This window comes from Alligator sinensis, unplaced genomic scaffold, assembly GCF_000455745.1.
Source record: "Alligator sinensis unplaced genomic scaffold, ASM45574v1 scaffold240_1, whole genome shotgun sequence".
Lineage (NCBI taxonomy): Eukaryota > Metazoa > Chordata > Crocodylia > Alligatoridae > Alligator > Alligator sinensis.
The window spans coordinates 1,869,787-1,887,225 of record NW_005841902.1 but is presented as its reverse complement, the minus strand read 5'-3'; the positions used below and the strand labels follow the sequence as shown (position 1 = coordinate 1,887,225).

Sequence of the window (17,439 nt, the reverse complement as noted above, 5' to 3'; positions counted from 1 at the left end):
CATAGCATAGGAGCGGGACATGTTTTACCACACAACCTAATAGAATGATTGTGTGTATCAAGATCAGCTTGATATTATTTACAAGCAAATGCATATGGATTTGTATACATATACACTTCTATAACACCTGTCACTGAAATGCATTATATACAGTTTTCTGTATATAATGCAAAACGAATAAAAGAGCAGCCTTCTCAAAAAGTTCTCCCATATCTTAAACATTTTGTTTAAAGCAAATTAGTTTGGAGTAAAACTTCATACTCCAATTGTTATGCTGGTGTAGTTCTATGAAAATCAAGTATACTTCTTTTAGATTAGTGGAATGGCATGGTCAAACTACAGTGTAGTAGTGAATGAGGCCTGATAGTTTTTAGTATTTCAGTTGAACAGTCTGAAAGTTAGTCGGGAAATGTATTTGTTACATTATCCACTAAGAGAGGTAAAAACATATAAGTAATGGTTTATTGAGGAAATGCATAACTTTTTATCCTTTAATAATCTGACAAACTTAGATTTTCTGTGCTTCTTTTTTAATGCAATGCTAAGTCTACTGTAATACCAAAAAAAAAGAAAAAAGAAATAAAAGGCTTCCACAAGCATTTTGTTATTGCTGCTGTGTGTTCCAGACCCTGCAGGGTCATTCAGTTGACTTGCTAAACATGATTTGCCTTATTATAATCTCAACTATAAATTTTCATTAAGACAAGACTTGGCTGGCTGCCACAAAGCTCTAGGGTTCGGATACAGTGAAGCACAACTAGCTTGTTATCCAATCACATTTCCAAGAGAACCAAACTCTCCTTCCACCTCCACCCCTCGTTACCCAGCTAGAGATCTACCAAATAAATCGAATGTAAAAGCAAAGCAGACCAACTCAGGATTACCAATTCAGAATGGAAAGTGGTGAATGGGGGGTAGGTAAAAAGGAAGGAGAACACACTCTTCCACACATCTCTGCACTACCTAAACATCTCTAGCATAATACAGGTGTTGATGATTTATATGAATGACCTAACTTGCCAAAAATTCCTTCCATGCTAACTTGGCAAATTTAGGATAAACATGATATAATTCTCGGTGATGAAACACAGAAATAGCAAAGGCAGAATACCCTACAAATCTTACCTTACAACAAGGCTTCCTAACTTATAAAATTAACAAGCAATATTCAAAATTGTCTACTGTAAGTTTCAGAGCTTAGATACAAACTATTATAAAGAATGCATTTTTCAAAATGATAAAGCCCTGAAGCAGTACCACATGATGCTATATCCGTCTGCTGAGGTTTTAAGGTAACACAATATATTGTTCTGTTTATGCTTCCAGGACCTGTACAGTATCAACTAACTAGAGTGTTACTGAGCCTTGAAGGAAGGAGTGAGGCACTTATATAAACTGTAGGACATTAAGATGAAATTTTACTTACTTCTCAGCCTTGTTTCTGGCATATAGTCTGCTTTGTCATGGACCCATTCTGGACGGTGAGGCCGGATGTTGGCTTGTGAGGCAGCATAGGCCACGGGGTCATTGCTAACCCAGGCTGTCAGGTAGATGTAGAAAGCATTTGGGTTAATGATCCCACCTGCATCCACCAGACGCTGTTTAGTCAACTGCAAAATGAAAAGATTAGAAGATTTTCAGAACAGAGTTTTTTCAGGACTTTTTTATGCACAGCTTAAAACAAAAGATGACAGAAAGATGCAATGCATGTGGACATACAGTATGTGACTGCACATGAAGTGACTGAACAGAAAAAACTATTGTTTGGAAATGAGTGCAAAACATCTAAATATCAAAAAAAGAAAATCACTACAGAAGTGTTGTATTTATTTTGTGAACAAGATATGATATTTATTACAAACACTAACCTAGCAGATGGTTCCAGAATAGACTGAAACAATTAAACATGAATTCTGAAAGACTGTCTACAGCCAAGGGGGAAAAACGAAGTTGGAGCAAAAATATTTTAAGAAGGAAAAAAAAAACCTGGCAAGAGTCCCTATACACGTCTGTGTGCAGTTAACCTCTGTTGTTAACACTGAAGGAAATGCCACCCAGTAAATGGAGGAGAGCTATAAAAATAAAACAACATCTGTATAAATTTTGCTAACACTTGCCTCCTATGACCTATGTATTCAGAAAATGCCCAACGCCAAGAAGGCAGACGAATGCACTGTGTTGCTTGGGTCATTGTGGGCAAATGTATCTGCAGGGTAGCAGTGGGGGTGTATTTCCAGGGTTCATAGCCAAATGTTGCACGGCAAAAGCCATGCCCAAGGACTTTCTGGATGAAAAGCATTTTGTATTTTTGTTTTGTTTATTTTAAATTCTGGCCTGACTCCAGTTTCAGGTCTTTTTAATGAAATGAAAAACAACAGTGACAGCAGTTAAAAAAAAAAAAAAAAAGAAAGTTGAATTCCAACGATCTGGATTCAATTAATCCACAGGATATGCAACAACTGTATGTCTTCAAGCTGTCTTTGGAATTGCACAGTACAGCTCACAGCCCCTGTGGGTGCACCACACTTTTCTCCCTCCCAGGCACAGGAAATTATATCAGCAGCCATGGTCCAATCACATTTGTTCCATGGTGTACCTGGTACATACCACCAAACAAAACTACTTGGGCATCTCCATCCTCTGCTTAATTCCTAGCTCAGGCTCCTGTCAGACCTGATAGTGTGCTACATGTTGCCATACGGCACTGTGTTTTACACACCATAGTAACTTTGAACAATGTACTCCGTAAATCTGTCACCTTTAATGCCAGCAAAAAAAGGCAGACAATAAACAGAGCTGCCGGAAAGATCATTAGAGTGACTATTTTTTGCCCGAAAGCACAGAGACTTGAGTATGATTCTGAGAGAAGAGAAGCCATTTGACTACAATATTTTTCTTAATAGTTTTAAAACCTAATTTTGATATCAAGAGTCAACCCAGTGTTCTGTCTTCCAAATGTGATCATCATAAAAAGCTGTAAATGCAGCTGTATTTTATGATTATGATAAAAAAGGAGTTCTGATGTGTTTTATTCAGGCAGCTTAACCAACTGACATTCCTAATTCTAGTACATCATTATGTTCAGTAATGATAGTACACAATTATACTGTATGCGATTCCTCTAATTCTATTACATCCATTACCACCCCCTTAAAAAATTACCCTCCTAAAATCCATTTTTCAATACAAATTGTTGGGAATAAATTAAGTAACTGGGAATCTACTTCTAAGGGGGACCAAGAAAAGGGGCCAAACCTATATTCCTTACTCACAGCTCAGGGAGCGAGTGGTGTTAGTGAAGTAAAGTGGTGTTAAGCTGGGGGAGAATGAAGTCTCAGGAAGCTCAACCACACTTTTGAATACAAGGATGAGGCTCCCATTGAATTCAATGAGAACAGAACATAGATTTCATGTCTTTGAGAGCATAAGAGACATTTAATAGACCGCACCCAAGACTTCAGTGACATTTGGAAGAATTAATTTTTAATGTAACAGAATACATGCCTTGCAGTCATTATTTCCATAGGCAGACCTAGTGAAGTCAGAGGGGATACTCAAGTGAGACTGCAGACTTGGCCATGTCAGCTCATCAAGACATTCAAGAAACCAACAGAATAGTCTCCATTTCTCCAACTAATACCACCAGTTTGTGCATTTCCATAAATATCTGCATGGTCACCGTGACATCTGGGACACTACCTGACTGACATCAATGGGTTTATCTCGGTTTCCTGTTTGCACCAGAAGTTTGTAAGCCAGAACAGCATCGTCAGATCCATTTTTATAATTGTTATATGTGATTTTCCCAGTTTCCCAGTCACTGTCAAATGCATCCTGAAGTCCTAAAGAGAATTGGGGAAGAGTGGGAAAGATGAAACATGTAAATCACAAATGAAACTTTTAAACATACAGTTGAAGGAAACAAAAGTAATTGCCATTTTTAATATGCAGGTCTGGACTATGGCCTTTTACATTGTAGTTGGAGCATGGGGACACAGAAAGCTGGCTACACATGTGGCATGGGGAGAAAGACTGGTTCAACCCTGTGCTGACCAGCCAAGTTCAGCTAGCAAAAGGGAGCTGTAACCTGTGCCTAGAAGAAAGCTGCAGTAATCCACTTCCTCCCAGGAGAAAGGGGAGAGCAGGGAAGGAATTATGACTCTGAGCCACAATTCTTTGTCAGGGCTTCTCCTGGGCCGGAACAGCTGTGCACTGCCCCTGCACAAGGGACCAAATTAGATCAGAAACTATCACTCAGTTTGTACCCCCAAAACAGGGGGCATTCCCAGGTGTCTGTATTAATGAACCATAGGTTTCCAATTAATATAGTCAAAATCCCATCATATTTATTACCTCCGCTGTTTGCTACTGCCCCACCCCCTAAATACTGCTGAAGTTTTACCCAACAGTGAACAGTGCCAAAACAGAAGGGACCAAGTTTATTCCTTGACTACAGTGCAGTTAAAATCAGAAAGAAATGTAGTCTGTCTAGAAAGAAATTCATGCCCCATGCTCCCCTCCCTCTCTGAGATGCTGGCCAGGTGTATCAAAGCGAGGAAGGAAGATACACACCACTCTCATTAACTCTTGTGCTACAGGGGAGGGCTAAGGCAATAGGCTCTATGATATGACTAGAAATTCCACTACAAGGGAAAAAAAAACACACTCCAACTTTTAGCTTCAAAAAGCAACTCAGCTGCTTCTTGAGCACAGCGTGAGTGAACACGATTTTGTCAATTTGTTCCATCTGTTCAACTTGTGTAGCTAATACAAGTCGTGGGATCTGCTGCCAGCACGTGTAAAGATCACAGCCAACACCTATTCACTCGCAACTGTTATTTTCCTCTTTGCCACCCTTTGTGGGGGGAAATACCTCACAGCACAAATTTGGATCAGATTTAAGAACAGGAAGCCACAGCCCAGTACAAGGAGGCTCTGTGAGAACAGATGACAAACCGCATGTCCAGGGAAGGAAAGGAAAAAGCAGAGGGAGGGGGGAAAAAAAAAGGCTCCGACCCACCTCACAGCTGCACTGTGAGTCTGTAATCAAAACCATAATTACAGATCTGATAGGTTAGCTACAGCTGTAAAGAGATAAGAGTGCTGGAAGAGAAAACATGGCCTAAGTGACACAGCCTTAGGGCCTGAGCGCTCATTCACATTTTCAAACTCTTTCTACCTCCCATGTAGTCCTATATAATCATACCAACTCACAGAGTCAACAAGTTCAGAACAAAGCAATGAAACAAGCCTGCCAAATACAGTTCCTCAGCACCTGGCCAGAAACAGGGGGCAACTACTTAACACCAGATAGTCTATCATCATCTAAGGAACTTCAAAGCATCCAGTAAGAAAGCTCTATTTGTTGGGGGGGACAGAGTGGGTAAAACATAACTTAGAAAGTGGAAAAATACTAATCTCTCCTTCCTGCATACAGTGTTGTTCCATACAAGCCTTTTCTGAAACAGTATAATGTTAAAAGAAAGCTAATGTCAGGGTAATTCTTGCACTGAGGGAGTTAAGTGCAAGGGTTTTTATTATCGTAAGGAGGAATTTAAAAGATGATTTAGGGAGTTAAAAGGAGGGCTGTTCAAGGAGGATGTGGGAGAGAAGGAAGGACCACCAAACACAGATTAACTTCTAAATTACAATAGCTATGGCTTTCCTTGGTAAAATGAGCATACAAGGCACCATGCCAGACAGACAATATTTATAAGCAGACCTTTCAGACTATTATCAAAAGAAAATCGTATAAAGAAAGAGTGATAACTAGACATGCAAATAATGAGAATTATCCATTTGCATGCAAATTACCCAACTGATGTTTGCAAATTAAGCATACAATTGTGTTCACAGTATGCTTATGTAAAATGTGCAAAAAAATGCCAGTCTTTTATTCCCCCTCCCCTTTATTCTAAAGCTTTTAGAAGAAATCTGGATCCTCCCTCTAGAGTCCCAAATCCATTTTGAAGCTTTTTGACTTGGATGGGTTATCCCCATTACAATGCTGCTGACATGGACAAAAAATACCAGTGCCAGTTTCTTCTTATTGAACTGGTACACTGACACGACTAACAAGCATCTGAAAGAACGCCTAAGGAACCATTGTTAACTGCCTATCATTTCTAGAGGATTTCAGGATCACTGTAATTTACAGACCACCAAAAATCCTCATGATACATTTAAATATATAAAAATTGTGACTGAGAAAGAAAATAGTATTTTTGGTCCCTGAAATAAAAGAAGATGGAAGGATGGCAGGTAAGTGGCCTGTGGGGATAGAAATGGAAGAATGAAAGTAGTCTCTGGAAGGTGCCAGGAGCTCAGTTTATATAAGTAACAAAGCCTGCAACTCTAGTGATACACTATGAAGAGGTTTACCACATGCTGCCAACAGCAAGACAGATCTAGAGCTGCCATCTTCACAAGCTTACCAATAACATTGCATGCTGAGCCTCAGCACTAATGCTTGCAGACAGAGAAATAATTTCTACAATAAACAGCCTTCCCTGAAGCTCACTACTGGCAGTTCATGCCAGATCTCTTTGTCTTGTACAGCGAGCTATTTGCCTGTATGTCACTGGGAAACAAAAAAAAAAAAAGGGGGGTGGGGATTCGCAGGGAGAGGAAGACACATCCTTCAACTGCCTGTATTTTTTCCCCACTGTTACCTCAAAACTGCTTTATGTAAAAAGCAACATCATGAGAGAAACGTGTTTCAACTAAATGCCAAATTGTTGAAGTCTCTGAGCGTACTGAAAATGTATATTCAAAGGTGTTGCCTTTTCTCTTGCAATTAAGTATGTTTTTGAGCAAAATATTGCAAGCAAAACTCAAGCAAGCAAGACTGATGGGTGGATCTAGGCCTTTCGGACAAATTACAGTTTTAAATAACAACTAATGGGTCCTCTCAGCCTGATATATCAAGGAATAAAGCACAGCTAGAACTTGATCATTTTACAGAATCAGTCCTGTAATGTCCCACTTCCCTCATTCTGCCCGCCATATTTTCAGAAGGCATTTAGGTGCATGACTTTCAAGGATCATTTACTACATTAGCTACCTGTGAACCATGAAGGCTAAAATTTGCAGTCTTGGCAAGTCAGTGCAATTTATTTTTCAGTTGGTAAATACTCCTTAAAAGTCCTTCCAACTGAAAGATGGAGAGGAGTCAGAGGCATTTCTAGGCTGAATTTGTTTACTCAGACCTAAGAAATATTAAACCTGTGAAAATGTTACTATTTTAAATACTAATAAATTGTTTGCTTCAGAATGAATTTCTATAATAATCCTAATCCTAATAATCCTTTATTATTTATTTGTATTGCCTTACCACTTTGGAGCTCTAGTCATAGCTCAGCACTCCAGTGTTCTAAGGCCCTGGACAAAATCAGAACAAAAAGATGCTTTCCCAAAGAGCTAATAATTTAAGTATATAACAGGGAACAAAAGACTGACAAAGAAACACAAGGACAATGCTTGTCTGTAGTGGTCACAGCACACTTAACAGGAGGCCATTACTTAATACAGAGATCTTACTACTGTTCTTAAAAAATATAGACACAGAAAATCTTTACTAGCCGTTCAACTTCTTTCTTACCTTGCAGCCAGTCTCGAAAGTAATGCAACCACATTTTTGGAAGCTGCTTGTTTTCTTCCAACAAAACATATGTCACATTGCTGAAACTTTTATGAAGTTCATAAAGTAAGTGCTGGGTATTGGGATAGTCTGCTTTCTGGGTCACTATATACATGTTGTAGAAAGAGAAGTACTTGAACTGTGCAGCAATAAAGTCATATTCCCGGGTTTCTCGTGGTACAATGTCTGTGAGGTCCAGTCCATCTTTCACTCTGGTAGTTCCGTAAAGACTGAGCCCAAGTAAACCCAGAAAGAGGAAAATAACCACAATCTGCAGTAGAAAATAGAAATTCAGTCAGTTCTACATTTCCAAAGAATTGACAGTACTTACAGCCATAGCCCACACTACAGGAACTATTCTGGTATTAACTTTCATAGCATTATTCTTTTAATGCTATGCACTGATTCATACTATGGGCCCAATCTAATTTCTATTGTAGTCAATGGGAATTGAATAATACTCCTAGCTTTAAAGAGAAGTAAAGTCAGAATCTAGCAATAAGTTTGTGAACAGCGAAACCAAGTTAAGTTACAGAATGCAAGCAAACCCTCCACTCATAATCTGTGTAAGAATACTGTCATAGAAACTGTAGAGGAATGGTAAAAAACTTCAAGCCTGAAAATAGCTACAAGATATTTAAGAATCAGCATTTCAAATAAAATGCACTTTTTTCTTTTGGGCAACTGAAATTTACCAAATTCTTTTAGTCTTAGGCAAGGAAGAAATGAGTAATTTTGAAAACCAGATGTGTTTTTTTCAGCTCACAAGTTACCTTGGCTTTTGGTTTTAGCAGGAAGGGAGCATAGTGCTTTTCAGCAAAAGATGAGAGTGTCCATTTAGTACAGGGTGGCTCCAGACAATGCATGTTAGATTCTGAGAATTGGGAAAGCAAATCCCTCGTTGAGCTTGTACTTTCTGGGCTCTGGCAGCTGAGGTTATCCTGTGTCACTGTGACTGGTTGCACGGATATTTCTGAGCGAGGCTCTGCTGTAGTATAGTACACCTGCGTATGAGGGTCATATTCTGTGCGTAACTGCACTGTGGACTGCATTGTAATCTGAGTTTCTTGTGCAAAACTATGCCTGCTGTAGGGCGGCGGTGGGCTGTAGCGAGCATTGTCATTGTTATCTGCATATGCTTGAGGCTCCATCTGAATCACTCTACTAGCACATGGACTGAAAGAAAAAAGAAAAGACACTCATTGACATTCAGATACATTCTCATTTTAATCAGACTAGACAGTGTAATCTGTTTCCATCTGAGACTACTGCTACTAATATTGGATTTGTTTTCACTTTAGTTATGTAAAATAGTCAGATGAAGATTTTGTTTTGCCCTTTAAGGAAACTATTTTTCAATGTGGCTGAAAAAAATGTCTATTGTATCTATGGAGCACACTAATAGCCACAAAACCAACTTTTACATGAAGAAACTAGCATTGCTCACGCAAATAATTAATTACACATGCAAATCAGGTCAACAGACATGTAGTTACACAATCTGCATACACAACATGGATTTGGGTTTGCACCTGTTATAGCTATGCTAAAGGTTATACTATTTAGGATACTGAAACATAAACGTACAAAGAACTGAATTATTTTCTTAGCATTATTGAAGTTATAATTTTGAATCAGTCAACTGTTAAATAATATTTGGGCCTTCTGGATAAGATCTTGTGCCTTTGGGAAAACCACAGTAAATTGGAAGCAGTTTGAAACTACTTGCCATATACTGACTGCATGTTTGAAAAATGAAGTAAACATAAGTGAGGATTAATTCCCAAGAAGGGAGCGACATGAAGAGATGAAATTACAGATTTCCCTCAAAGTATTTAGCTTCATACATACAGAAACACAGTGGATATCTTGTTTGAGAAAACAACAATGGACCTCAAATTATCAGAGATAAGCTTTTTCTTTAAAAACCTTAAAACTGAGGAGACAGTAAACACCATTTGAAGCACTGACAATGGAAGTGCTTCTGAGATGTTTTGTTGTACTTAGGTTCCCTCTACACATGCAGGTAAAGGCGCAATTGAATCTAATGCTCAATCTCACAATCACACCTCCAGCCACATGTGCCTGGCAGGAGGTGTGATTGCACATTAGATCCAATCATGCTTTACTGCTGGTGTAGGAGGATCCTGATCCTGGGCTTCCCTTGCATCAGCAAGAAGCAGGCTCCCATGGCTGGGAGCCCCTTTTCCTGATGGGGTTCTCAGCCATGGGGACCATGAGCAACTAACACCCACACCGGGTAAGGGGGAATCCCTGTGCCTGTGGTGCAGCTGAGAGCAAGAGCCCCATCAGCTGTGAGGCTCAGCCCTGGTAGTCATGGGGTGCTGCTGCAGTCTGCCAGTTGCATGGGTGCCCCACAGCTGGGAGATCACAGTACCTGTGACCTCCCCGATGGTGCTTGGAGCACCCCTGCACTCCCACAGCTGGGAGGCTGTAGCTGCTGTGATCTCTCAGTCCTGGGGTGCACTGTGCTCCCCAGCAGCTTGGAGATTGCAGCAGCTATGGTCTCTCAGCCACAGATTGCCTACAGATGCAAATTAAGCTGGACAGAAACCAGCTATAAAGTTATTACCCTTTTCTGAGCAATAACTTTACCTCGTACCCCTGGCTTGCAATCAGTTCTCTGAATTTATCATTCCTACTACCTTGAAAACATGGCAAGAGATAACTTCACTCTTTATACTAAAGTTAAACACCTCCCCCCAGAAACAAACCCAACCCAACTGTGGCTGGTTTTAAGTAGATGAGTAAGAGATGGAGAACCAAGGAGATATCTTTTCATACATTTTTGATGGTGGAAAACCAGTCCCCATAAGATTAAATGAACGTAGTGGCTCAGTGTGCAAGGCAAAAGTGCCATCTTATTGTTTACCATCTGTCAACCAGAAAACCAAGACAGGACAGTTGCTTTACTTGCCTGCAGTGAAACCATGATGACAACATTTTACTATAGGCCTGATCCTGCAGTTCTTCCGCAGGCAAAACTCTGCTTAGTATAATGGGAGCTGTGCACACAAAAGAGGAGAGACTAAGCTCCATGCATTACCATGTTTGATGGTAACCCTACCAGATAGCCTCACCTTGTAAAGCAGCAGAATATATCCAATCTCCTGTCCTCCCGACGGTACAGGTCCATGCTCAGAATAGCAGGAAAAATTAGCAGAACCATGGCAAAGTTGAATACTACAACAACTGCAGCCTAAAACCAAGCAAAAGGGAAGAGATATCATCACAAAGTTTCATGCTTTAAGGACACAGGCTTTAAAAAGCATACAAACTCCTTTCAATTCCAACCTGTCTACCCATTTATCATGTCAGCTCATCAACACATTTAAGCTTTTGCCCGAGGGTGCTGGGAAGAATATTTTTACATTCCTGTCTCATTATGTCTACAGTAGTTAATTAATGTCTTTAATATGAAATTTCATATTGGTCTTGCATACGCATGCCCAGAGACTTGGTGACAGATAGATTTTAAAACTGGAAAAAACAGACATCATAAATAATATTTTTGTATGAGACTTTGCATTACTGCAATTCTGTTAATACAAAAAGAAACAAAAACAAACCCTGGGGCTAAAACTGTAGCTCTCATTTCAATGGTGCTGAAGTCACTTGGCTACCAATGTAACATTACAAGAGAGTACTAAATCAATAATGGAAAAAAGCTCTAATTAAACTTTAATGAAACTACTTTATTTGGTAATGTACTACATATTTGATGTAATTAGCTAAATCTGAGCTATAAAAGCATAATGAGTAATATTTCAGGAATTTTTGTAGAATTCCTCTACTCCTGTTTAGTGGAGCTTGATTAATAAGCCAGCTTAAATAAATAAAATGAGTATTTAAAATGAGTATTTAAATAAAATGAGCATTTTAAATGGGACAAGGACATTAATTTAAAGTTAATTTTTAGTCACAGATAGTAACATTAAAAAAAAATTAAATTCAAGCCTCAACTCTCCCCCCTCAGATTCTGTATAACACCTTTGATATGACACATGTCACTATTATTCAAGAATAATAATAGTGTTATTCACTGTTATTCAAGTGATGACTAAATGCTAATTTATGTTATGTAATTGTCTTGCAGTAGTGTCTGGCAATGCTACCTACTAAGAATGGATGCTTTGGAGTGCTGGTAGAGAAGGAGGAGGCTGGCTGGCAGAGAAAGAAAACATAGAATTTAAAAGTAAATGAGCAATGTTCAAAATTATTTTGAAAAGTCAACAGACATCCCCTGCAGGCCAGGGGGGGAGGGGGACGCCAGCCCCACCATGGGCTCTGTCTGGGTGGAGGCCACACACACGCCCCTGGATGATGACCCTCTCAGGTCCCTTCCGACCCTACCAACAACTAAGTAACAATTTTAGCACCTTGCATATCGTCCAGTACATTCGAGAAATAAGCACCTCTACTGTAACCCAGTACATGTGACTCATTTTAGAAGACTGGTTTGTTCTTGCCTGAGTATAACTTCAGAATTATGTGGGAGAGTGTTTAACATTGAAAAAAAACTGCTGCTAGTTGAGTTACTCGAATTATGGCTGCCTAACCCTGATACACCTTAGGCCTGATTTTTAGAAGGACTAAAGATCCACTACTCCAAATAAAGTCTATGGTTGATTCTGGTGCTCAGTACCTCTGAAAATCAGTTCAGGTATCACACAATTGGTAGCCTAATCACTGAGAAATCCAAAAACTGTGCTTTTGAAAAGATAGGCCTTAACCTCTTTTGTACATCTCATCTGTAAAATCAGAATAATCAACTTCTGTGAGGTGTTATTGGGATGAGTTAATTGGTGCCTGAACAGTACTTTGAAGCTGTAAAGCACTGTAGAAGAACCAGCTATTGTTACAGCTCTGTGAGGATGACAGAACCAGTCATGTAAACATCTAGTTATATTAACTCTAAAGCTGTAAATAAACTGCACATGAAAGTGGTTTATACTGATGCTCCTTTTACTTGTTTATATTGAGATTGTTAATCTGGTTCAACTAAAATTTTTCCCCCATTGATATGGTTGGAGATGCAACTATTGAAACAGACCTTATCTGGTGTTTAAAAGGCTAATTAGCATTTAACCATCACTTGACTCTTTCAGGGAAGAGATCCAATGACCATTCCATGATTTATAAATACCCACACACAAAGGTATGTAAGGTCATAGCCAGGACTGCAAAATTAAGTGATTTCCTTTTGATCCTTTCTAGAATGGATTGAATCTGTCAGGAAAACAAACTGCTGCTTTAGCAGGGGAGGTATTTACTAAGCCTAGTTTGTACAACTGTTTTCTTTTTAATTCTGCTAAATCAATCACAGTTGAAGTATCTGTAAAGCATGAGTAATTAGTTCTGTTAAAGCAAGAGCCTCTGTCAACCTTCATCCAAACATTTTTGAGGGTTGGGAAAGTCACTTGAGGCCTGGTCCCAGTATAGTCCCCATTTCTTCCAGCACCCCTAAAGACCCTCCACCTAAAGCCCCCACCAACCCATACTTCTACAGACTTCCCCAGCCTCATTGTATTCCTCCAGCATCTTTGGGTTTCAATTGCTGCTAAATTCAATTATTATGTAATTGAGTGGCATATGCTGCTGTCCAAGGCATTATAGAGGTGACCCTTAGTTCTCTATGATTATGGTTGCACTGGGAATTTTACTTAAAGCCTTTCAACTTATTTCCTCCCTATTACAACTGTCTAATGGGTTAATCTAGTCTCAATGTTTAATATACCAACTCCTCTCTAAGACAACTGACTTTACCCTAATGCTATTTTGGTCACAGGTTGATTTTTCCCATTAAAAATATTTCAAACACAATCCTTTTATAAAAAAATCCTTAAGAGCCTAATGCTTTAATAGATTCCCATAGCTTAAAAATTTCAGTTCCCAACAACTCTACCTGTCTCACACACACACACACACACACACACACGCACACCCCCCCCCCGGATAACTTGGGGGCATGACGGTTTTCAATTCTTACAATGAAATAGATAAATAGGAGAAATAGATTGTTCCTGATTTGACACCTCAAAGAAGAGTCCACTGAACTGATGATGCTCAGCATACCTCCCTGAATCCCCAAATCAACACCTAATGTACATCAGACTCTGGAGGATCCAAAGAAGCAAGGGAGATCGGGGGACTTGGGCAGAGTGGGGGTTGAATAGGATGAGACCTAGGCTTAGTGCATGGGGGCTGCAGTGCCAGGAACATTTGAGCTCCATCTTCAGGGGCAGATGCATGATGATCCCTGCAGTGTTACTGATTGTTGTAAAAGTTTGGTGTCCGAGGAGGGTCATGCTTGAGCACTGAAGCATGTGAATGAATTTAACTGACTATACCCTTGAATTGTTATGATTACACTGATAGGAAATGAACAACCTTAACTTTAAGTTAACAATGTGTGTTGTGTGGGAATGGTGCCTCAGAGCAGAATGAATCTTTATTCAGCAGCTCCATGATGAAGTAGAGATTTTGCAAGAGGCACCAGGAGTGGGAAGGGCTTCCAAATAGGAGCAGTCAGAAGGGAGAAAGGAGGGCCTCAGGCCTCTCCACAAAAAAAAAAAAAAAAAAAAAAAATCAACAAAGCTAGTGGGCTCTGGGATTAGTCTGGAAGAGGGAAAGGAGTTAGGGCCTCCTTGGGGGTGTGGGATAAAGGGGTTCACTATAGTAACAGCATCAGAAACATTTAGAGAATTTGGCTAAGCAGCCAAACTTGTAGGTGCTTTCTCTAAACGAAGCTCAAATGTTGAATCTTTTAGTAATCCACAGCCTCAAAATCTGGTGGCTGCGGCTGTAACTGTTAACTGATATAAAAGAATGGAAGTCTGTGCTGGAGTCACTGAGGGAGAAGCTAGCAAGGCTGGGGCCCTGCCCAAGGTATGCGCTGCTATTTGCCATTCCTGGCAGACCACCCAAGGAGACTGGGCGTACTGCATAGCCAGAGGTGATGAACAGATGAGGAGGGATGTCAGGCAGACTTCCACCTTACTGCTGCTTATCTGCAACTCCCTCCTGATAGCATATATGCCTTGGAACCTGCCCCGCGCCCCAGCTCCCTCAGGCTTTTATTTTGCTGGTTAAGTCCTCATGACAGGAGTAGAGAAAGTTTAAGGAGCTGGATAAGAGGAGGGGGGCAAGCCTTTTCAGTGCTATTCAGCAGACAGAGATAATGAATCGGTTTTGCAATTTACATTCTTTCTTGCAAAAAGCACCATAATCACATTGTAACATACTTTTGTATTTAGGAAAGAGCTAGTCTTTCTTGTATTGAGAAAAATGCTTACTGTTATGACTTATTGGACTAAGTTCCACCCATCATTACGCATACATTCAAAAACACCTTGAGTTTAAGGGTTAAATTCAGTCCCTGTGAAAGTGGCAAAAGCTTTGTGTATTTTGATGAAGTTGTGCCCTCAGTCGACAAGGGCTGAAAGACTGCTATTCTATCACTAAGGACATTTAGCTCATAGTTTTTATCATTTCCCCCTCCAATATAGACAAAACAAACAGCTATTTTTTAAAGAAGTTCTTGCAGCAAATATAACCAAAAACCCTAAATTAATTTTAAAAAGGTTGCACAGATCAGAAAACTTAGGATCCAATTGTGTGAGGTACTGAGGACCTTCAAGAATTCTGCGTGCCCATGAGACATCCAGCGTCTCCAAATCTCTCTGCTGAGATTGATGAAAGCAAAAAGATCACCAATCCATAGTAAAGCAAAATACTCACCCCCCACCCACTAATTCATTTTAATGACACATTTTAAGATAGTTTGCATTTCTTAATTTAACAGTGGTTAATCTACCATGTAAGATTTGTTAAAGTTACAGAGTAAGTCTGATTAAAAAAAAAAAAAGTAGTTCAGCTTTTGAGACCGAGAGAGTGAGAGAGAGAGAGAGTGCGACAGAGAAAGGGAGAGAGTGCACACATCCCATTTTAATTTGAATTTATAAAAGCAAATGAACAATTCAGAAGTATAGAAGAACTCCATTAGTTCTGACACAACAGACGTTCAGAAGGAAGAAAGCACTAATATGCAAGGCTGTAAATTGGGTTTCCATTTGTAGTGACTAGTCAGGAAACCATTTATTCTCCCTCAGCAGCTGGATTATTTTACAAATACTGGGCCTCAAAAGCCATGGAAACTTGACAGTTATCTTGCAACGTCTTGAAGAAAGTGAATGAAGAGAGAAATAAGGTCAAATCAAGCCTTTTAACCCATCTGCTAAAGGTTTTCTATCTAGATGAATAGAAATCAATATCTATGAAAAGAAAAAATGCTGTATTTCCATGCTTCCAAAGCTTCATTTGGAAAGCATTAAAGACAGCAAGGCTCTTTTGTTCAAACAAAGTTTAATAAGAGGGAGAGGGAAAAAGAAGATTGTAAATAAAGAAATCCACATGTAAATACAGACCACCCACTCGAATCTTACATGGATAACTGATTTTGAATGCTGCAATTAATGCATCACCTGATTTTGATTACACCTGGTGAAGCTATACAGAACAAACAATAGATGTCCCTGTTCCTAACAATAAAAGCTGTCATTCTAGTATTTTTTCATTTGTGGTCACACACCATTCAGATATGAGCAAATCATAAATCATAAGGTGCATCTGTATATATATTGAACATTTGCTTCCTCTCTTAGGTGTAAAAAACATGCCACTACACACAAAAAGACTGGTCTAGGCATCTCAAATATCATTTTGTAAATATTTAATGAGGCAAAAGGAAGTTTCTATAGGCAGATTCTACACTGATCACTGCTTTGCAAGAGAAAATGTCCTGATGTTTGTGGTCCTGAATAATGTGAACATAAATGTGCTGTGTGCGCTAAAATCTTATTGGGAACATACTGTCACACAACTTATTTTTTGAAAGTGTTGCACATATGACAACATGCTAAGGTCAGACTAAAAGAACATAAAGATGTTAAATCTAATATAAAGTATACACAAGATCAGACATGGCTGCAATCTCTGTGAACACCCCACAAAAGTGGAACCAGTATATTTCTAATATATTTCAGGATGGGTGCTCACGGCTTGAGCACCTCCTGTTCAGCATGGAGTCATCCCCACAAAACACATGAACAGAGCTACATGAACTTGCTCCATGTAGATCCTCCATTTCTTTTCTTTACGGTCAATGTACCAGGCTGAAATAGCCTCCACAAAACCCTTCTGTAGTCACTCTATAGGCAGTGAATGAGAGGGGGGAAGATGATTTCTCTCCCATTTCCCAGTGGAGATCCCCAATACCCTTCCTGCTATTTCTGTTGGTACTGATCCTTGAATTTGGACCAGGGATTAGAAGACAATATAACAAATCATTCATGCAAAGTAGCCCTCTTATGAACAAACTCATAAGCAAGCTATTTAAAAAAAAATCTCCTAACAATGATTTCCTATGAAAGTGTATCTTGAGCAACTGAATCCTGAGCAAAGTACACTGAAATTGATCTTTGCCATAAAATATTACAGAACTCCATTGTCAGATCTTTCATAAAATGTGAAAACTAGATTTTAGGTTTGTGTCACTCCCAAGAAATTAACTGTTGCTAAGCACTCAGAGATGCACCCTTATTTTTGAGATCACTGCCTGTATCATAAAAAGGACATCCTGTATAAGGCAAAATCTGTACTTTCCAGTATTTGACAGGAAATTTGATAGTGACTATATTCATCACCATCATCACTGGAGCCACTATCAAGCTGCCAACTAAGAAGAAAATGGTAAACAAAATGATTCTTGCTGATTGGTC

General features: G+C 39.3%; 1 protein-coding gene across 6 annotated transcripts in view; it reads right to left on the bottom strand.

Moving 5' to 3' along the window:
* PTCH1 (patched 1) overlaps positions 1-17,439 on the bottom strand; it is a 71,810-nt gene that overhangs the window by 16,647 nt on the left and 37,724 nt on the right. For all 6 annotated transcript variants that reach the window (XM_014517344.2, XM_025197698.1, XM_025197697.1 and 3 more), the window contains 5 exons: positions 10,741-10,859; positions 8,413-8,815; positions 7,601-7,910; positions 3,700-3,842; positions 1,427-1,610 (listed from right to left, as the gene is read on the bottom strand). In XM_014517344.2, coding sequence (XP_014372830.1) covers positions 1,427-1,610; positions 3,700-3,842; positions 7,601-7,910; positions 8,413-8,815; positions 10,741-10,859 — 1,159 coding nt within the window. The remainder of the gene's footprint in view (positions 1-1,426; positions 1,611-3,699; positions 3,843-7,600; positions 7,911-8,412; positions 8,816-10,740; positions 10,860-17,439) is intronic.